Raw genomic sequence first — 23,369 nt, 5'->3', positions numbered from 1 at the left:
TTGTTTAGCAAAAGTACAGCAACTAAATGCATCCAAATATTTTTTTTTATCATTGTCCTCCACCCTTCCGAAGAAACATGTCTGAGGAAGTCTGAAGATAAAAGCAAAATACTGCGGATGCTGGAAATCTGAAATGAAAACAGAAAATGCTGTAAAAACTCAGCAGGTCTGGCAGCATCTGTGGAGAGAGAAACAGAGTTAACGTTTCAAGTCCATATGACTCGCACTCTAAAGAAGTCATTTGGACTCAAAACGTTAACTCGGTTTCTCTCTCCACAAATGCTGCCAGACCTGCTGAGTTTTTAAAGCATTTTCTGTTTTTAGTTCCTCAGATATGGTTTTATTGGTCCCTGTCAGGTGACCATTCTATGTATGAGACTACTCAGTAAAGCCTAGATTTTCAGTAATGCCTACATTTTCCTACCAGTAGTCGTATAGGTTAAGGCCAACCTTAAAATAAAACCAGTGAGAAAATTTAGCCTCGTCCATTAGCTGAAACATTCACTTCCTCCACCATCGTTGTACCATGGTTGTAGTGTGTACCATCTACAAGACACACTACAGCAACTTGCCAAGCCATCTATGATAGCACCTCCCAAAATCTTGACCTCCACCATTTAGGAGGACAAAAGCAGTAAGTGCATGGGAACACCATCACTTCCAAGTTCCCCTCCAAGACTCACGCAATCGTGACTTGGGCATATATCACCATTCCTTCGTGACTACTGGATCAAAAGCCTGGAACTTCTGATTGAACAATGTTGTGGAAGCAGCTTCATTAGATGGACTGCAGACATTCAAGAAGGTGGAGGCCCACCATTACCCTCTTGGGTGATAAATGCCAGCCTCGCCAGTGAAACCCACATCCAGAGAATGAATATAATTTTTTAAAAATCCAGAGTGGCTATTTCATTGTGAAGGGGCTTCACATGGAGACCAACCCTGTTCTCACCTGACATTCACAATGGAGGTCTTTGCACAGCAATCAGGATTTGGAATCCCAGATGATTTCCCCTGAGCCACATGTACTGAGGGCCAGTGTAAAATAACAGCCATACAACATTCTCCAATCTAAATAGTCAGACCTGGCATGCAGTATCATTTGCCAGAGTCTGTTTTCTTGCTTGCGAATGAGCAAACGAGCACCATCTGGACTATGACCGCCTCAGTGGAATACGAGGCAGAATTTACAAAGCATGTCAGCTAAGAGACAGAATCTCCCTCACGACATGTGATACATCGAACACCTTCCGCATGTAGATATCTAAAGTACTGATCAGACTGACTGGAGTAGAGAGGCCAACTTGAGGCACTTCATTGGAATGAGGATATTACTGCTCATGAGGGGGTCTAAAAGGGAGCAACAAACATGTTTCTAGGTATAAATACTTAAAGTTTATGAGAAAATATTAAACAATTTGGACTGGTTTTCTTAGACAGAGGCTTCAAGATAAAGTAGCCAAAAGATTCTGATAAACATCAACTTGCATTTATACTTCAGGTCATTCCAAAGTGCCTCAGAGCTAATTAAGTATTTTTGAATGTAGTCACTGTTGTAATGTGAGAAATGTGGCAACCAACTTATGCACAGCAAGGTTCCATTAACAGCCATTAGAGAATCTGTTTCAGTGAAGTTGATTAAGGAATATACATTGGCCACAACACCAGAGAGAATTTGCCTGTTCTTTTCCAAACTCATTCCATAGGATCTTTTGCATCCACCTGAGAGACCAGAAATGGCCTTGGTTTAATATCTCATGCAAAAGACACCTGTAATGTGACACTTAGCTAGACAGTAAGAAGGTCCCAGATTTGATCGCCAGTCTGTACTGAATTAGCTGATCTTAGGGTGGCAGAAAACCATTGCAGTTACCTCCTGCACTTCTGGTCCAAGGAGGGAAAAAATGGCCAGAATATCCCTGGCATAATTTATCAAGACAAATCTTTCACTGTGGTGGAGGGTTCAAATCCCAGGGGAGATGTTAAAAAGGATAGAGCCAGGTTAGAAGGGAAGCTAAGGGCAACATTTTCATCAAAAGGGGAATTGAGTTATGGATAACTTCCCAAGGAGGGACTTTGAAGTGAAGTAAATATGGGTGGGGTCAAAAGACAATTGGATGTGAAAGATTTTCCCTCTGGGCTTCAGGACACTGATATTAGGGTCAAATGGGGGCCAGAAGCATGCACTGAGAGAGGAACAGTCACCCCACTGTGATTTTCCCCGATTTGGCCAATTAATGGCCAGAGGGTAGGCCAGCTGTCCAATTAAGGATGATGGCCGACAGGAGGCCTTCCAGCACAGACAAAGCAGCAGGCTGCCTTTTCGGGTAAATGAGAAAGAGGCCACTTCAAGAGGAAGGGGTTGTTCCATGAAGCCTTCGGGTGCTTGGAGGCCAACTGGAAAATTCCAATTGGCCTCTGACTTTAGGCTTTAGAATAGTCTTAACTGGCTACACACTGCTTGTGGACAGATAGCCCTGCCACCCCATCCCATCCAGCCTCCAGGAAAATGGCGCAGGATTGAATGGTTCTGGGAAACTAGCACACCAGCTAATGGCGCAAACCTCTAAGCCCACCCACCTCCATGCTCACATCCATTGGTGCATAAAAGTTCAGCCCAATGTGTTTTTAGGGAGAGTACCAAGGGATATTGTGAGAAAGTTGGGTTGAAGCATATGGCAAGAAAGTAATAAGCTGGGGCTGAAGGATATAGTGAGAAGGTAAGTAGGTGGGATTAAGAGATGTAGTCAGAAGATAGGTAGGTAATCTGAAGGGGTGATCTGAAGGATATGGCGAGAAGGTTTTTTGGATGAGTTAAACTGAGGTCGTGTCTACCTTCTCAGATGCATGGAAAAATCTCACGGCATGATTTTGAATAAGAGCAGGGAGTTCTCCCTTATCCTGGCCAATACTTATTCCTGGACCAACATCCTTAGAGCAGAACATCTAGTCATTTATCACATTATTGTTTGTGGGACCTTGCTGTGCACAAATTGACTACCATGATTCCGGCATTATAATAGTGGCTACAATTTTAAAAAGTACTTAATTGACTGTAAAGTGCTTTGGGACATCCTGAGGTTGTGAAAGGCACCATGCAATGATGTTTTCTTCTAGGCAACCTGAAAATAGCTGACAAAATAATCAGGGATCAGCTGATTACGGAGGTGTCCTCTCACTGGATTTATTCAGGTTCCTGACCGCCCATTCAATTAAACAGGCTATACAACTCTAATGCCAACCCATGGAGGAAAGTACTATTTAGAAACATAGAAAATAGGAGCAGGAGTAGGTCATTCAGCTCTTTGAGCCTGCTCCGCCATTCAATATGATCGTGGCTGATCCTCTATCTCAATGACGTAGTCCTGCCCTCTTTGCAGACCCCTTGATGCCTTTAGAGTCCAGAAATGTATCTATTTCCTTCTTAAATATATTCAGTGATTTGGCCTCCATAGCCTTTGTGGTAGAGAGTTAAAATTGGTTCACCACCCTCTGAGTGAAGAAGTTTCTCCTTATTTCAATCCTAAATGGCCTATCCCATATCCTGAGACTGCAACCCCTTGTTCTAGACCATCCCCCAGCCAGAGGAAATTTCATCCAGTCTGTCCATCCCTGTCAGAATTTTATGTTTCAATGAGATCTCCCCTCATTCTTCTGAACTCCAGTGAATGAAGGCCTAGTCAACCCAATCTCCCCTTATACGACAATCCTGCTATCCCAGGATTCAGTCTGGTGTACCTTTGCTGCACTCCATCTATGGCAAGTATATCTTTTCTTAGGTATGGAAACCAAAACTGTACACAACACTCCAGGTGTGGTCTCACCAAGGCCCTGAACAGCTGCAGTAAGACATCCTTGTTCCTGTACTCAATGCAATGAAGGCCAGCATATCATTTGCCTTCTTAACTGGTTGCTGCACCTGCATGCTTGCTTTCAGTGATTGGTGTACAAGGATATTCAGATTCCTTTGTAAGTCAACATTTCCCAATCTATCACCATTTAAATAATACTCTGCCATTCTGTTTTTCTTACAAAAGTGGATAATTTCACACTTACTATACTGCTTCTGCCTTGTAATAGCTCAGTCACTCAACCTGTCTAAATCGCCTTGAAGCCTCTTTACACCCTCCTCATTGCTCATATTCCCACCAAGTTTCGTGTCATCAGCAAACTTGGAAATATCACATTTGGTTCTCTTATCCAAATCATTGATATACATTGTGAATAACTGGGCCCAAGCACTGATCCCTGCGGTATCCCACTGGTCACTGCCTGCCACTCTGAAAATAACCCATTTATTCCTACTCTCCGATATGGACCACAACCTCTGGCTGTTCACTCTCACAGAATCACAGAATCTCACAGTGCAGAAGAGATCCTTCGGCCCATCGAGTCTGCACCGACACATGAGAAACACCTGACCTACCTACCTAATCCCTTTTACCAGCACTTGGCCCATAGCCTTCAATGTTATGACATGCCAAGTGCTATCCAGGTACTTTTTAAAGGATGGGAGGCAACCCGCCTCCACCACCCTCCCAGGCAGCACATTCCAGACCATCACCACCCTCTGGGTAAAAAAGTATTTCCTCACATCCCTCCTAAACCTTCGGCCCCTCACCTTGAACTTATGTCCCTTCGTGACTGACCCCTCAACTAAGGGGAACAGCTGTTCCCTATCCTCCCTGTCCATGCCCCTCAATCTTGTACACCTCTATCAGGTCTCCCCTCAGTCGTCTCTGCTCCAATGAAAAACCCTCCCCATTTAGGATGTCTTGCAGCCACTCAGTGACATCCTTGACCCTGGCACCAGGGAGGCTCTTGCTGTATTCCCTTGCAAAACCATCTCCCCCAGCAGGATCCAAAATGGAAAATCTGTTGGAGAGGGAGATTCCCGACTAGTGCTTCCACTCTGTCTGGCGGTCACCCATTCCCTTTCTGCCTGTGCACTCTTTACGCGTGGTGTGACCACCTCACTGTACATGCTATCCACAAAGATCTCATCCTTGCGGATGCTCCACAGTGACTCCAGGAGCTGCTCCAGTTCCAAAACATGGATTTTGAGTAGCTGCAGCTGGAGACACTTGGTCACTCTGAACACATGGTCAACCTGGACACTGGATCCAGAAGAGAAGAGTGGAAACTGGTATTTGTACAGAACTATAGTTTAACAAGATAAACAGTTGGACACTGGAAGTGCTCCTGACTTCCCACATCACGCAGGAGAAGCATTTCACTTAGCTGAGCTGCCCTGCCATGACTTACCCTTAAATTACTCCCTTTACTTTTACTTCCTCTACAGAATATTAAGGACAGAAGAAATACTTACCAGGTCCCACTTACCAAGGCTGCCGCTTTTCTTACTGAGGAAAGGTAGGAAATGAAAGGATCACCTCCTTCCCTCTTCAGTGAACTCCCTCTCTCACCAAACTAGAACTGAAGTACTCCAGTGCAGACAAAAGAAGTACTCCAGTGCAGACAAAAGAAGTACTCCAGTGCAGACAAAAGAAGTACTCCAGTGCAGACAAAAGAAGTACTCCAGTGCAGACAAAAGAAGTACTCCAGTGCAGACAAAAGAAGTACTCCAGTGCAGACAAAAGAAGTACTCCAGTGCAGACAAAAGAAGTACTCCAGTGCAGACAAAAGAAGTACTCCAGTGCAGACAAAAGAAGTACTCCAGTGCAGACAAAAGAAGTACTCCAGTGCAGACAAAAGAAGTACTCCAGTGCAGACAAAAGAAGTACTCCAGTGCAGACAAAAGAAGTACTCCAGTGCAGACAAAAGAAGTACTCCAGTGCAGACAAAAGAAGTACTCCAGTGCAGACAAAAGAAGTACTCCAGTGCAGACAAAAGAAGTACTCCAGTGCAGACAAAAGAAGTACTCCAGTGCAGACAAAAGAAGTACTCCAGTGCAGACAAAAGAAGTACTCCAGTGCAGACAAAAGAAGTACTCCAGTGCAGACAAAAGAAGTACTCCAGTGCAGACAAAAGAAGTACTCCAGTGCAGACAAAAGAAGTACTCCAGTGCAGACAAAAGAAGTACTCCAGTGCAGACAAAAGAAGTACTCCAGTGCAGACAAAAGAAGTACTCCAGTGCAGACAAAAGAAGTACTCCAGTGCAGACAAAAGCAGCACTGTAGATGGCTTGGTTTTATGCTGTCTGAATCTAGCTTCTGAAAACCTGTTTAAGCCAGTTATCTAAATTATTAGCTGCAGCTGCAAGCAGAGTCTGAAGAACCCTTCTTTTAAAGCTGGACTAAAACTCACCTTCTCCAAACCCAAAAAGCAACTTTTAGTTAAACCCTTGGCTGCAACTGCAAAGATGCCCATCTATTCAACTGACGATGGAGTTACCTATTTATACTGCATTTCTCCACTTCAGTCTGAACTATTTCACAATCATTTGTTTCACAGTGTTGCGCATCTGGCTGCCTTTCCCTGAGTTGTAATCACTGTCAACTGAACAATGACAAGCAGGAAAAGTTACTTTGATCTATCCAGCCTATTCCACATGACTGTGATGCCTTTTGCATCGCAATACAGACACTCCCCAAACACCTGGCAGTCATTTGAGAGGTGATAAAACCAATAAAAACAAAAGCCAATTAAAGAAAGTAGATCTGCAAAATTGCTTTCCAAACCTCTTAAGTGATCAATACTCATTCTGGAGATCACTCTATCCTTGATTAACATTATAAGGTGCCTAAGATTGTACAAGGTAATTTCTGCCCAACCAGAAAACAGAAGCAGATGTTGTGTATATTTAGGAGTGAACTGTTGTACTGTTCTGCAGTTTCAGGAGATCCCTGCATTGCTTTCTAGCCATTCTTTCTTCTTCACTTTACTTTTGTACAAACTGACTCCACCTGTGGGGTTAAAAACAAAAAACTGCGGATGCTGGAAATCCAAAACAAAAACCGAAGGGTCATGAGGACTCGAAACGTCAACTCTTTTCTTCTCCGCCGATGCTGCCAGACCTGCTGAGTTTTTCCAGGTAATTCTGTTTTTGTTCCACCTGTAGGGTGACTGCCACCTGGAATGCACAACCAAGAATCTTTTAACCTCTTGAACGTGACAGAGTTTTCTCAGTTGCTTTTTTAAGCTCAAGAAACCTTAAGCTCGACTGAAGGTGGTGGGAGAGAAATTTGTTTGATATGCAGCCATCTCAGATGTACAAACCATCCAGATGCTCCCACATTGCACAGGTAATGCACGACACAGGCTTCAGCTGCACCTCCCCAGACTACAACAATTCTTTGTTAAAATTTCAAACAAAAGTGTTTTAAGGCTTCAAGTATAAACATGTTAGTTGCATTACAAGCTGAATTATCACTAAGATTAAACTCCAAATTCTCTTAGCCTTTTCCAGCTCCACTGGGTTCTTGCAGCCCAAGATTAATGTCTTTGGGGGAGAAACTTATTGATCAATGATATCAATGAAGAATGCCATGCAGGCTATGAGGGCAGTGGCCCACATGACCGTTTTCCTCAGTAAATAGGTATAAATCAGCATAGCGACGCAAATGAATTTCTCTTCCTTTCAGTTCAAATGAGATTGCTTTAACTTGCACAATGACCTACTGTTACAAGAAAAAATGCCAGAGAACACTTCTATGAACCACCAATTAATTAACCTATTTCCGCCTCAAATTAGGCCCTAGTTAAGGTACTAAGTAAGTAAGTTTAAAAACTCCTAGTGCAGATCAGCTAAAATGAAGCACATTAATTCAAATTACTGTAAAAGAACTAAGTAAAAAATGACATCTTCATGCCTCAATAATTCCCTTTAAGATGAAATTCCACACACTACTGACCTCTTGCTCTGGTGGTATTTATTGCATTGCATTTACTGCATTGTCCAGCTGAGGCACTTTATCTGGAATCTTTGAGGACACCCTATCTGAGACTTCCAGAGATGCTAGGAAAGCCACGTGGTTCATGAGACCGAAGAAAAAGAAGTTTCCCTATGTTTTAAGATTCATTATAGTTTGTTGAGTGGAGAGCAAATACCTATTTGTCAATTACTACAGGAGGATTTAGGAAAGTTTAACAACTGCTGTAAAATATGCCACACTTGTTATTCATTTAGTTGCTCCTTGACTGTTCGGTAAATTTGTGAGACAATTAAAGCCTTGAAGATCATTTAATTTGATGTCATTCCACAAACGGAATGACGCATCAACTGTTAATTTTAAATATGAGATTGGTAGAATTTTGTTAGCCAAAAGTATTAAGGGGTATGGGGCAAAAGATGATAATATGGAGTTAGGACACAGATTGGCGATGATCTCATTGAATAGCAGCAGAACAGGTTCAAGAGGCTAAAAGGCCTTCTTCTGCTCTTATGTTCTACCACTTCTTCAAGAGGTGGACCATTCTGTGAAGACACGGTTTGGAACTGATGGCTTACGCAGTCTAATTGCAAAGTGACATCACATCACAAGGATGGCAGGTAAGTTTACAAGTAGATATGTAATTTAACCTGCCTATAACTTAATCTAGATCGAATAATTGGAAATATACTAAAAAATCTAAACAAAGTGCACAAAATACATAGGGTTGAATTTTAAATGCAAAAACCAGGTGGATTTGGTTTGGATGGGGGTTTAAAGTCAGAAATCTGTTTTTTGTCTCAAATCCAGCTCCAACCTGCCCATTTCTGGCTTTAACTGAAGGGGCAACCAACCTGATCAAAGGAGGTAGGCAGTAACTTTAAACATGATAATAAGGCCGCGAGCCTCATCATCATGCAGCTTTTGAACTTTAATTGTTTTCTGCCACGTTTCCTGAGCATCATGGAACCAAGTAGCATCCTTTAGATGAGAACTTGGTGGATTCAGCAGTTAAGTGCCTGCCTTCGCACCCACCCTGTGGATCCAATGCCTACCTATGAGCCTCCATGATCAGAGCCACCCAACAGCCTTTCCTACCCTAGGCCTCTGACCTCCTGCTACCCCCACCAGAACCCAGCCCCCCCACACTCCCATCCACCCTGCTTCACACCTCTATCAGGCCCAGATTCTCCCCCTCCATTGCCCACCCCCACCCCCACCACCAGGGTCTAATCCCCCAGCCAAGGCCTCTGCATGCCATGTTGCCCTGCCCTGCCTACCCCACCATGCAGCTTCCAACTTTCCGTCCTCAGGAACTGATTGGCATTCCCCTCCAATCATCCTTCCCCCTCCAGTTGACCCCTTTAATCACAATCTCCCAACTCCCACCCACTGCCAATTACGGGCGTGACCATACCTGCTGCAGCATGGCATCAGTGAGCAGCTCACTCCCCATTCGACTGAAGGCCCAGCCGTCACTTAGGTTGAGCCTCCAGACAAGGAACTGATAACTGATGTCACTAACACCCTGTGGAGTTGTGCAGGGGATTCCCAATGGTGAGCTCCATTCATGCCCCACTCCAACTTTCTGACTGGTGCTCTGCTGAGAGAATTGGAGGAGCTAGAATCCAAATCACAGATTTTCACAGTACCAATCTCTTGATTGTTATCTAAGCCATACACAAATTGGTACAGGACAAATGGACTAGAAGGTAAATGCATGATTGGAAGAGTGGTGTGGGAGGCAGAGATTTCAAATCATGGGGTATTAGCAACAGTTCTGGGGAAAGCGTAAGATGTTCCATTGTAATGGGTGTTACAACTCAGATAGTCAGGTGGTGAACAATTGAACTGGAGCTATTCTTATAAGCTGGTGTTTACAGAGGTACAAATTATGTATCATGCACCTCCAATTCAACAACCACAGTTTCAGCCTGCTCCTATATATAAGCTACCAACTGATATACAATGAACAATAGGCTAAAAACAAGGCTGGGACCAGGGCCCTGATGAGTGAAATTACTGGGGTTGTAGAGAGAACTTTAAACTAATGGACAGGGGTGGGGTGGGGGCAGGGGCTGAGGGGGAGGAATTCAACAAAGGATGACTGAGAAACTGATAACGACAGAGAAAATAAAATGAGAGTCAACCAGCTAGAGGTATAAAAACAGATTTAAAAGCTTCTATAAGTATGTAAAAAGGAAGAAATTAGTAGAGTAAATGTAGGTCCCTCACAGGCAGAAACAGGAGCAATTATAAAGGGGAATAACAAAATGGCAGAGATATTAAACAAATACTTTTATCTAGCTTCATGGTAGAAGGCCCAAAGGAATTCCAGAAATATCAGGGAACCAAGAGAGCGTGAGAATAACGATGTTAAAAGAAATTAACATTAGTAGAGAAGGAAAATTAATGGGACTGATAGTCAAAAAACACCGTCTCCTGCCAATGCAAGATGGCTGCTGATATTTGGCTGCGCAAATGCAGACTCCTATGTCATTATTTGCAGGAGACATAGTGCCAGTTGGAAGCCATTCACCCAGTTTCTGAGCCCCATGGTGGGATGATTCTGGGGATTGGGATTGGGATAGGGGAGGGGAAGGAGGGGGAGGCTTTTGATCCACGTGGTGACGGCCGCAATTTCGTTTGCAGCTCTGGGGCTTGTTTCTCCCAGCACAGCACAGCACATTTAAGTACCAACAGGCAGGCAGATGATAGAATAGAGGCTTACTCACACACCACCCCTTCCACACCACTGAGAAATGCTGCTAGGACAAGGTGGTTTATTAGAAGAAAGGTGCCTTACCAAAAGAATAGGGGAAAAAAAGGCAAGAAAAATATTAAGGAAATAAGATGGGATAAAGAAACCAGAGATTCTGCTGCTGGCACTGTAATAGTTGCAGTTCCAGGGTCAGTGATCACTGTGCATGCCCTGCTGCACATTGCCCCCTGTAAAGATGGCAGCAGTGCATACAACTGCACATGCACAACATTGGCAGCAAACACAGTCGCCAAAAAAATCCATCAGACCTGATAGCCCACACCCTAGGGTTTTAAAAGAGGTGGATTATGGAGATTGTGGGTGCATTGGCTTTAATCTTCAAGAATTCCTTAACTCTTATAACGGTTCCTGCAGATTGAAAGGTAGCAAATGTAACCCCATATTCAGGAAATGAGGGAGGAAGGCAAAACAGAACTATAGGCCAGTTAGCCTAACATTATCAGTAGGGAAAATGCTAGAGTCTATTATTAGGGCATACTAACAGGATACTTAGAAAATCATGATATGATTAGGTACAGACAACATGTGCTTATGAAAGAGAAGTTTGACAAATCTGTTTGAGAGTTTGAGGTTGTAATTATCATGGTGGATAAGGGGGAGCCAGTGAATATAAAGCTTTTAGATTTACAGAAACATTCAACAAGGTGCACACAAGACGTTATTTCACAAAATTAGGCCTCATGAGAAGGGGGTAATATATTAGCATGGATTGAAGAAAGAAAAGGAAGACTTGCATTTGTATAGCACTTTTCATGACCACCAAACATCTGAAAACCAATTAAGTACTTTTCTGAAGTGTAACCACCGTTGTGGTAGCTAATTAGCATTCCGCAAACTCCCACAAACAGCCATGTGATAATCACCAGATAATCTGTTTTTTGTGATGTTGATTGACCAGGAAACTGGGGATAACTCCCCTGCTCTTCTTCAAAATAGTATCATGGGATCTTTCACATCCACCCAAGGAGGCAGCTGGAACATTGGTTTAACATCTTATCCAGAAGACAGCACCTTCAGTAGTGCACTGTTCCCTCAGGATTACACTGGATTGTCAGCCTTGATTTTTGTGTTCAAGCCCCCCTAGAGTGGGTCTTATACCCAAAACTTTGTGATTCAGAGCTCAGCATGCTGCAAACTGAGCCATGGCTGATACATTGAAGATTGGCTAAAAGACAGAAAAGAGAGAATAGGAATAAATGGGTCATTTTGAGTTAGCATGCTGTAACTTGTGGAGTAACAAGTTTGTCAATGATGCAAAGCTAGGTGGGACACTAAACTGTGAGGATATAAAGAAGTTAAGTGAGTGAATAAGAACATGGCAGATGGAATTTAGTCACAGGGTTTAAGCATCATTGGCAGGGCCAGCATTTATTGCCTATTCCTAATTGCCCTTGAGACAATTGAATGGAATGATAGCTCATTTTAGAGGGCAAATCAGAGTCAACAACAGCTGTGGGTCTGGAGTCACATTTAGACCAGACCGGGTAAGGACAGCAGATTTCCTTCCCTTCACATTAGTGACCCAGGTGGGTTTTTACAATAATCCTGTAGTTTTATTGTTACCGGAATTATTTAATGAACTGAATTTAAATTTTCCAGCGACCGTGGAATTTGAACTCACAGCTCCTGATCATTAGTCCAGTACTCTGGATTGCTAGTCCAGTCACATAACTATTTTAGCTATAGTGCCCACTGATAATGTGGAGAAATGAAAAGTTATTCTCTTTGGTTGGAAAAATAAAGAGGCAGAATATTTTTTAAAAGGTGAGAGGCTAGGAAATGTTTGCATTAGAAGGACCTATGTGGCCTTGTACAAAAATCACAAAGCTAACAAGGAGTTTCAGCAAATAATTAGGAAAATAAATGGAATGTTTGCAATTGGAGTATAGGAGTAAAGATGCCCTACTGAAAATATTCAGGGCCTTGGCAAGACCAGACCTGAAATACCATTTATAGTTTTGGTCTCCTTACTTAAGGAAGGTTATATTTGCCTTAGACGGAGTGCAATAAATGTTCATTAGACTGAGTTTCGGGATGAAGGGATTGCCCTGTGAAGAGAGACCTATATTCCCTAGAGTTTAGAAGAATGAGAACTGACTCATTGCAACATATAGAATTCTTAAGGAACTTGAAAGGGTTGATGCTGGAGACTTTTTCCCTGGCTGAGGAGTCTAGAACTAATCTCAGAATAAGAGGTCAACCATTTAGGGCTGATATGAGTGGACATTTGTTCAAAGGATTGTGAATCTTTAGAAGTTTCCACCCAAGAGGGCTGTGGAAAACCAAAATCGATACATTTTTAGATGCTAAGGGAATCAAGATATGGGTATAGGGATAGGAAGTGGTATTGTGGTAGGAAATCAGCATGACCCTGTTGAATGACAGAGCAGGCTCAAAAGGTCAAATGGTGCCCTCCTGATCGTAGTTCTTTTGTTCTTAAAATAATCATCTGATACATATTTACACACAGCTTAGCCCGGGGAAAGCAACAATTAAGTTTGAGAAGCAACTTATTTCTGCCACTTTATCTTTGATTTCTAGGTAAATCAAAAAAACCTTTAAAGCAGGGAAGTTCTACAGTGAGCAGACTCAGAAGATGAATGCAACATCTGATGTTGTACTGAGCCAGGTAGAGCGTGAAGATCCCACTGCCAATCTCCGGTCTGTGGCAGCAACGGTGAAGTTACAATTGCTTTGAATTACAGAGGGGAAGAAGTAGTAGTTAGTGACCCTTGGTGGAAAGTGCATGTGTGGTGACATCTGGTGAGGACACCAGGTTCAGCTGTGATGTCCTTTAGGGTTGCACAGCCTGTGGGCACTCATTGTCTAGTCTTTCTAGGTTTCCTAAGTTACAACAGCGACAACACTTCAAAATACTTCATTGGCTTTAAAGTGTTTGGGACATCCTGTGGTCATGAAAGGTGTCGCAGAAATGAATGACTTTTTGACATTGAAGAATGGGTTGCTTGAATAAGTTACTAGGGGATGAATTGTAACTAAGGGTCTCCACAAAAATGGTAATGCTATCAGAAAAGATAATGACAGGGCCCCTTTGACACTATCAATCTCCAGCCTCATTATTTTCAGGCACAATTCTGTCTTTGAAGTCAATCATCAAAACTTACAGCACAGAAGGAGGCCCTTCAGCCTGTCATGCCATTGTCAGTTCTTTGAAAGACTTCCAATTAGTCCCACACCCCGGTGATTTCCTCATAGCTCTTCAAATTTATCCAATTCCCTTTTGAAAGTCATTATTGAATCTGCATTGAGACAGTGCACTCCAGCTACAACTCACTCTGTGGAATGCACTGCCTGAAAATGTTGTGAAAACTGATTCAATAATAATTTTCAAAAGGGAATTGGATAAATACTTGAAGGAGAAAAAAATATCGCAAGGCTATGGGGGAAAGAGTGGGGGTGCGGGACCAATTGGATAGCTGTCGAAGAGCGAACACAAGCACGATGGGATGAATGGCTACTATCTATCCTGCATCATTCAATTGATTCTGGTATTTCTACATAACTGAAGTTTCTCATCCATGCAGAAATCAAAAGCAGAAATCCACATGCTCAGCCATCCAAGCCAAACAACATTCTCTAGCTGTAAATTACTGATATAAAACAGAAAGGTCCCACATCCCTCTCAGATGCCCTAATCTCCACTTTCAGCTCCACTTCACAAACCCAACAGCAGTTAGAGTTATCCCAGAAGAAAGAAGTGGCAGATAACTGTGAGAAAATGCAAATGAGCCTCTATGATTAAATCTGAGATGAAATACACAGCAACATAAATTAATATTTTTTAATTGCATAAACAAAACATTTTGTGGAAGCAATGGGGAAATGTGTTCTAGACAAGTACCATTTTACTGTTCCTCCCTTGAATTTCTCTCGAGGTGCTAACTTGTACTGCTTGCCAATTGCCCTCAGAGGTCTTGCCCTAAGTTTCCATTCTCTTGCAGGATGCTAGACAGTGAATGCCAGCAGGCTTTCCAACCATGGGGGTATGGCACCACAGATGAGCCAAACAACTATCTACATTAATTATGGCATAATTAATGTTGAGAAATGTGCTGAAATGCTTCACAGAAGTGTGAACAGAAAGAACAATTACACCGAAGGAGATATTAAAAAGGAATGGTTAAGGCTTGGACAAAAGGATGTGTTTTAAGGAAGATCTTAAAGGAGGAGAGGAAGATAAAGAGGTGGTGAGATCTGGGAAGGGAATTCTTGAATTTAGGGCCATGGCAGAGTTGGAGGAAAGCAGAGTTGGCAGAGGGCTATAAGAAGTTACAGAAATGGGAAGAGGCAATTCCATGAGACTTGGTAAAACCCTAAATTTAAGGTGTTGCTGGACCAGGAGCAAATGTAGGTCTGTGTTTTGATGCTGTAACCATCTGAAGCTTGGCCAGAAATAATGCCAGTGAGCTAAAACAATGGCAGGACAAAGAGTGAATGATGGCCAACAAGGGGTAGACAAAATCAAGTTGGAGAGAGATTATAAGAATTAGAGTTAGTTGGAGGGAGAGGGTTAAGTACAGGGCTGGCGATCACCTCAAGAGACTGCTAGATGAGCTTGGAAGTAAAGCTCATCATTGACTGGGATCTGCATAAAGGCAGCTCCATCTCCTTGCCTCATCTCCACTAATAGAATGGGTGATGGTCATAGATGACATGAGACTTTTTGTCATGACGATGTAAAGTGCAATACTAATTAATCAAATTTGCAAATGTTAACAAGGTGTGAATCGGTTAATTTATTTATATTTCATTCCTAGCTACACATTCCTCATAATTCACAGACAACATTTATTCTGTAACTAATTGAAAATGCAAATTTGCATAACATGCTAATGATTTCACTGAGCTAACATTAACACCAGTTTTCCTTCCGCGGTGCCCCTCCTCTCCTGAAGACACTAACCTCTTCCTGAGAACATTTCCACAGGCACACCCAACTTGCCTTTCAAAATGCCTTTCTTCATCTGTAAACCCAAACAATAAGTCCCAGAAATTAAATTGTGCCTCCGTGTACATGCCAAATGCAGTGCCCAATGAGGCCTGTGATAAATTAATCCCTTGGTCTCATTTGGATAGGACTGGTGAGCTGTGAGCACCAGTCGAGCTCCTGCTCCTCCCAGCTTGGCATAGAGGTAATTTTTTAAAAGACCTATCATTCATTGATGGCCTGAGGATAGTTGGTTACACTAAGTGTAGAGCTGGATATGCTGAACAGAGCAAGCCTGACATTGGTTACGTTCAGGCAAAACCAAATTCCAGTTTGAGCCATAAAACAGGCATTATGCCCCTTATTAGCTAGATGCCTTTTGACCCTGTGTGGGCATGAGAAATTGGTCTGCGAACCTTGTCTGACTACCATGAGTTGTACTCTAGGGAAAAAAGTGTCACCGAGGAAGCTCAAGGCACCATAGAAAGCCTGCCTGTCTATCCTGAGCAGGATATCAAAACCACGGTGGAGTAAAGCTACTGACTCACTTGCCATGGGCAAAGCTCCAGGTGATGATGCCCTACTGCCTGAGTACACCAAGCATGGGAAACTGACACCCGTGCAGCATCTACATGAACTTCTATGTCTCTGCTAGAGGGAGGAAACAGTGTGTGCATGATACAAAGATTCTGCAAGAACCAGAGCAACTGCAGTGATTGCAACAACTATCAAGACATTTGCCTGCTACACAAGAACACAAGACATAAAAGCAGGAATGGAGCCTGCTCCACCATTCAGTACAATCATGGCTGATCTTGGCCTTTACTTCCACTTCCATACCTGCTCCCCATAACCCTTGATTCCATGAGATACCAAAAATCTGTTTAAGCCTGCCTTGAATATGGTCAATGATGCAGCATCCACATATCTTTGGGGTAGAGAAATCCAAAGATTCACAACCCTTTGGGTAAAGAAAATTCTCCTCATCGCAGTCCTAAATGATCAATCCCATATCCTGAAGCTGTGCCTCCATATTTTAGACTCCCCAACCAGTACAAACAATCTGTGTCTACCCTGTCAAGTCCCTTCAGAATCATGCATGTTTCAATGAGATCACCTCTCATTCTTCTAAACCCCAGAGAATATAGACCCAATTCATTCAGCCCCTCATCAAAGGACAACCCTTTGATCCCAGGGACCAATCTAGTGAGTCTTTGCTGGACTGCCTCCAATGCCTTGTATTGTCAGTAAACATAGATACACTACTTTCTATATTAATAACTTAAACAAAGGGACAGGTTGTATATAGCTGAGGCACAATCACTGATCCTTGTGGCACTCCACCAGTCACAGACTGCCAACTTGAGAATGCGCCAATTATGACTACTCTTTGCTTCCTGTCTGTTATCCAATCCTCTATCTATGTTGATATATTACTACCAACTCCATGAGCACTTATCTTACCTATTAACCTTTTGTGTGGCACCTTATTGAATGCCTTTTGGAAATCCAGGTATACTACATCTACCTGTCTCCTCTTTATCTACCCTATTAGCTACATCCTCAACACTCTAATAAATTTGTCAAACATGAATGCATCTGTCCAGAATCCTACGGTGGTTTCAGAACTGTAAGATTCATAATTGATGTTATTTTTGCAATCTGGCAGCTGCAAGAGAAATGCCATGAACAAAGGAAACCACTATATACAGCCTTCATTGATCTCACCGAGACATTCAACCACGTGAGCAGAGGCAGTCTGTTTAAGAAGAAAATTGGCTATCACTGAAATTCAGTGTGGTCTCCATGTTGGAAGCAGGTGATCTCACTGATGGTTAGAACGTGCAGCTTGAGTTTAGCCTGGGGAGGAGGTTGGAGCCTCTGAAAACAGTAGTGGGGTTGATAACAGCAATCAGAGAAAATTTATTTGGCATCCTACAGCTGTTTTGACTCACATTGTGCCGCACTTTTATCTGTTCTAATCCCTCAGTTACTCTTTGCACTGCAGTCTCAAGATGTGCCTGTGCTACCTGTCCTCACTGCCTTCTCCTCACATTGAACTAAATGAATGAGAAGATGCTGACGAGGAGGGTGAAGATATAGAAAATCCCTCTATACAAAGCCCCACCAGCAACATATCACACGTTAATTTTCGCTTGTCTATCATGCACCAGCCGAGAGACAAGGAGTTGAGGCATGAGTTTAGAAGTGACCCTTCCCTCCTGCACTCTTTGCATCTTTAGACACCTAAATTTCACACAGTAGGGGAGATCCTTCTGGGTCTTTACCAAAAGGCGCTGGATTGCCAGCATGCAGCAAATATTGGACAACTGGATGGGTTGGAGTACAAGCCCAATTAAAGAACCTGCCCAATTTTCTTCTGTTTAAAGTAACAAGGCACTTGAAGTGCCAGGCTATGCAACCGAAACACACATTTGTCAAATTGACCCTTACACAATCATTCAGGCTGTGTAATCCCATATTAAGGATGAAGGGGTGGTAGTATTGATCAAAGAAATTATTAAAGCACTAGAAAAGGGTGATGTTGAGAGGTCAAAGACAGAATCTACGGTGGTTGAGTTTAGCCTGGGGAGGAGGTTGGAGCCTCTAACCCTTGGTTAGAATTAAGGAACAATAAAGAAACTATTACACCAGTGAATATATACAATAGCCCACCAAATTATAGGAAGGAGACAGAGAGGAAAATTTGCAGGCAAATTACAGAAAGATCCAAGAACTATAGAGTAGAGATAAATGGGATCATTCCATTATCCTAACACAGAGTGCAATAGTAACACTGTAAAGGTCAGAAGAGGAGGAATTCCTGAAATGTGCAGAAGGAAATGTTCTTGATCAGTGTGTTTACAGTCAACAACTTGTATTATTATGTCACCTTTAATGTAATAAAACATCTCAAGGTACTTCACCAGAGCAACATAAAACAAAATTGGACACAAAGCCACATAAAGAGATATTAGGGCAGATGCACAGAAGTTTAATCAAAGAAGTAGGTTTTAAGGAACAACTGGAGGAAAGAGGTAGAGGACAGTGTGTTTCAGGAAGGAATTTGCAGAGCTTCGGGCAGGGACACCAATGGTGAACTGATTAAAATCAGGATGGTCAAGAGGCCAGAATTAGAGGAACACAGAAATTGGAGAATTATGGGACTTTAGGAGATTAGAGTTATAGGGAGGGGTGAGGCCACAGACGGATTTGAAAACAAGAATAGGGATTTTAAAATGAGGCATTGCTTAACCGGCAGCCAATGTCAGTCAGTGGGCGCAGGGTGAATAAGACTTGATGCAAGTTAGGGCATGGGCAGGAGAGTTTTGGATGACTTCCAGTTCACTGAGGATAGAATGTGGGAATTCATAGAGTCATAGAAATATACAGCACGGAAAGAGGCCATTGGTCAAGGAGTTCATTGGAATTGTCAAGTCTAGAGGTAACAATTTTGTTCCATAATACTCCTGCAAGGATCCTTGCATTAAAGGCACAATATAAATGGAGGAATGTTATTGTTGTTGTAATAAAGGCTTGAATGCGGGTTTCAGCAGTAAGTGAGCTGAGACAGGAACTAAATCAGGTGATGCTATCGAGGTGGATGTGGTCACAAGCTCATCTTGGGTCAAATATGACACCCAGTCCCACCCTGCTGATCAACAATGGGGAGATATTGGAGGAGCACGATGCTGTCAATTATGTCAAAGGCTGCAAACAGGTCAAGAAGAATGAGAAGAGATAGTTTATGGCAGTCATAGTCACATAGGATGTCATTTGTGAGTTTACTAAGAGCTGTTTTGGTTCAAGGTACAAACAGGTATAAAAATATTTAACTGGAAGAGAGCTAATTTCAGTGAATTAAAAAGTAATCTGGCACAGGCGGTTATGAATCAATGACTGTTAAAAAAAAACCGTACAATAGGAGGCCTTCGAAAAGGAGATGGTTTGGGTACAGAGAGTACACATTCTATGAGGGTGAAAGGCACACAGGAACAGCAGGATTAGGAGCGCAAGTAGGTGTCCAAAGCTAAAAAGTTCCTTGGATGAATAAAGATAGGGGTTAAAATGAAACAGAAAAGGAAAAATATAGTAGTTAAAGAAGCTGAATTCAGACAGTACAGAGGATCGAAATCCAAAACAGGGGATAACAGCGGAACAGCAAAAGTATGAGAATAGATTGGCAGTTAACGCAAGTAAACAAAAATTATTTTATAAACATATAAATAGTAAAAAGGCAGTCAGAGGAAGGGTGGAGTGATTAGAGACCAAAATAGAGATCTTCTTCTGGAGGCAAAGTATAGCTGAGGTAACGAATGAGTACTTTGCAGCAGTCTTCAACAAAGAAGGTGCTGTCAATGGAGCAGTAAAGGAAAGGTAGTGGCGATGTTGAATAGGATAAAAATAAAGAGGTACTTAAAAGGTTAGCAGTCCTCATAGTAGTTTCGGCTTTGACCAAAGTCTTCCAATCCTCCAGAAATATGAGAATGGTCCCAGAGGATTGGAGGTTTGCAAATCTTACATCCTTGTTCAAAGAGTGGGAGATAGATAAATCCAGCAACGATAGGATATTCAGCCTATCATCAGGTGTGGGAAACCTGTAGGGACAATAATCTGGGATAAAATGCATTGGCACTGGAAAAGTATAGGCTTATGAATGAAAGCCAGCAGATTTTTTTTTTAAAGGCAAATCATGCTTGATTAAGTTGATTGAGTTTTTGATGTAGTAACGTTGAAGACTGATGATGTGGTGGATGTGCATATGTACTTTCAAAAGGCAATTGTCAAAGTATCACATAACAGAATTGTAAGAAAAATTGAAGCCTGTGGGATTAGAGGTACTGTGGCAGCATGGATAAAGAAGTGACAAAGGGGCAGAAAGCAGAGAGTGACGGTGAACAGCTGATGCTCAGACTGGAGGAGGGACACAGTCGTGTTTCTCAGGGTTTGTACACTGCTTTTTTGATACATATTAATGACCCAAACTTGGGTATACAGATAGAATTTTGAAGTTTGCAGATGGTGAAAACTCAGAAAAGTAATAAAAAGTAATGACAGGCAGTAAAAAATAAATAATAATAAAAGCCAGTAACAGATTTTAGGAGGACATAGACTGGTGAAATGGGCAGGCACATGGCAGATGAAATTTAATGTAGAGAAGTATGAAGTAATACTTTTTGGTATAAAGAATGAAGTAAGGCAATATAAACTAAATCGTACTATTTTAAGGTGATGCAGTAACAAAAGGAGCTGGAGGTGCTCGTACACAAATCTTTGAAGGTGGCAGGACAATTTGATCAAGCTGTTAAAAAGCATGAGTTCCTTGACTTTATTAATAGAGGTTATGAGGCATATTTTGGTGAAGGGTGAAAACAGGTGCTAAGTGGGTGCTCTGTCAATAACAAATGCTTGTTTGAAAGTCCAGTTTTAGCAAGCAAATTTTGAATTAATTGCTAATTACCATTATTTGAACTTGCAGGTTTATCATTCCAATGCTGATTAGAAGCAATTTTTTGTGGAGTGGTATATGTAGCCTCCACGCAGCCATTTCCATTGAAGGTGTGGAGTGCGCTGGCTGACACACAACAGAACATTTCAGGGTGACTCAGAGACCGAAGGAGAGGGTGCCTGTCTTCTAAAATGCAACACTGGATGTCCTGGTGATGGAGATCCAGAGGAAGAGGGATGTCCTGTACCAATGTGGGGGTGGGAAAAAATATACTGTGCTGTCCTGTCCCTCTCTTCAACTAGTGACTCCTGTAAGGTGTCCATGAAAATGGAGTAGCACAGAGTCACTCTCTCTTCAGGTAATGTGCTCAGAAAATTTCTGGAATCAATATTAGTGTTGGTGAAGTTTTGCCAAACTGTTCCAGAAAGTCTCCTGATGCATCTCAAAGGTCTTCTTCAAACCTCCAGCAACAAGTGAATAGTGAAAGCTAAGCATGCCTTAAAGTAGCGCTTGAAATTCTCAGCAACAACTGTTCTTTATTCCTTCATGGGATGTAAGCATTACTAGCAAGACAGAATTTCCCTTGAGTAGGTGGCGGTGAGCTGCATTCATTAACTGCTGCAGTCCACCTGATATAGGTACACCCATAGTGCTGTTAGGAATGGAGTTCCAGGATTTTGACCTAGCGACAGTGAAGGAACTGTCCAAGTTACAATTCAAGATGGTGTGTGGTTTGGAGGGGAACTTGTAGGTGGTGGTGTTCTCATGCATCTGCTGCCCTTGTCCTTCTAGGTGATAGAGGTTGTGGATTTGGAAAGTGCTATTGATGGAGCCTTGGTGAGTTGCTGCAGTGCATCTTAGATAGTATACACTGCTGCCACTGTGCATTGGTGATGGGAGGAGTGAATGTTTGAAGTGGTGGCTGGGGTATTGATCAAGTGGGCTGCTTTATCCTGAATGGTATTGAATCTCTTGAATGTTGTTGGAAATGCACTCAGAGAGTAGAGAGTAGTGGAGAGTATTCCATCACACTCCTGATTTGTGCCTGAAGATGGTGGACAGGCTTTGGGGAGTTAGGAGGTGGTTACTCACCATAGAATTTACAGGCAGTGACATCCTGTATCCACAGTATTTATATGGATGGTTCAGTTAAATTTCTGATGAATGGTGACTGCCCCCACACCCCCACCCTCCCACCCCAAGGACGTTGATGACAGATGGGGCACTCGGCAATGGTAATGCTGTTGAACTACAAGGGGTGATGGTCAAATTCTCTCTTGTTGGAGAGTGGCTCAAATGTTACTTGCCACTTAACAGCCCAAGCCTAGACGTTGACTAGGCACTGCTTCTGTATCTGAGGAGCCATGAATGGTACTGAACATTGAAATCGTCAGTGAACATCCCCACTATAGCCTTATGTTGAAGGGAAGGTTATTCTGAAGATGATTGGGCCTAGGACACTACCTTGAGGAAGAACTCCTGGAGTGACATTTTAGAACTAAGATGAATTGCCTCAAACAACCAAAACCTTTGTGCTAGGTATGACCCCAACTAGCAGAGAGTTCCCCCCAATTCCCACTGACATAATTTTGTTAGGGCTCCTTGACGCCATACTCGGTCAAATACTGCCATGATACAGTCATTCCCACCTCACCTCTGGAGTTCAGCTCTATTGTTCATGTTTGGACCAAGGCTGTAATGAGGTCTGGAGACGAGTGGCCCTGGTGGAACCCAAACTTAGCATTGGTAGGTAGGTTGTTGCTAAGTAAGTGCAGCTTCATAGTGTTTCAACAACACCTTTGCTAATGTTTGAGTAGGCTGATGGGGCAGTAATTGATTGGATTGGATTTATCCTGCTTTTTGTGGACAGGACATACCTGGGTAACTTTTCACATTGTCAGGTAGATGCCAGTGTCCTAGCTGTACTGGAATAGCTTGGTTAGGGGTACAGCTAGTTCTGGAGTACAAATCTTCAGTACTACTGCTAGAACATTGTCAGGGCCCATAGCCTTTCCTGTCTCCAGTGCCTTCAACCATTTCTTGATATCACATGAAGTGAATCAAGTTAGCTGAAAGCTGGCATCTCTAATGGCGGGAACATCAGGAGGAGGCCAAGATGGATCACCCACTTGGACTTCTGGCAGATGATGGTTGCAAATTCTTCTCTTTTCCACTGATATGGTGGGCACTGTCATCACTGAGGATGGGGATGTTTGTGGAGCCTCCTCCTCCTGTTAGTTGTTTAATTTTTCATCACTATTGACAAGGGATGTGGCAGGACTGCAGAGCTTTGATCTGATCCATTGGTTGTGGGATCGCTTTGCTCTGTCTATTGCTGCTTCTACTCTTTAGCGTGCA

At 42.6% G+C, this 23,369-nt stretch overlaps 1 protein-coding gene across 1 annotated transcript in view; it reads right to left on the bottom strand.

Annotated features, from left to right (window-relative positions):
- shank3a (SH3 and multiple ankyrin repeat domains 3a) overlaps window positions 1-23,369 on the bottom strand; it is a 773,648-nt gene that overhangs the window by 415,746 nt on the left and 334,533 nt on the right. The window contains exons 11-12 of the mRNA XM_041203533.1: window positions 17,776-17,799; window positions 17,122-17,124 (exon numbers count right to left, since the gene is read on the bottom strand). Of these exons, the coding sequence (XP_041059467.1) occupies window positions 17,122-17,124; window positions 17,776-17,799 (27 nt within the window). The remainder of the gene's footprint in view (window positions 1-17,121; window positions 17,125-17,775; window positions 17,800-23,369) is intronic.

Source organism: Carcharodon carcharias, chromosome 13 (genome assembly GCF_017639515.1).
Source record: "Carcharodon carcharias isolate sCarCar2 chromosome 13, sCarCar2.pri, whole genome shotgun sequence".
In the NCBI taxonomy this organism is placed as follows: domain Eukaryota; kingdom Metazoa; phylum Chordata; class Chondrichthyes; order Lamniformes; family Lamnidae; genus Carcharodon; species Carcharodon carcharias.
This window is presented reverse-complemented; position numbering and strand designations above follow the sequence as displayed.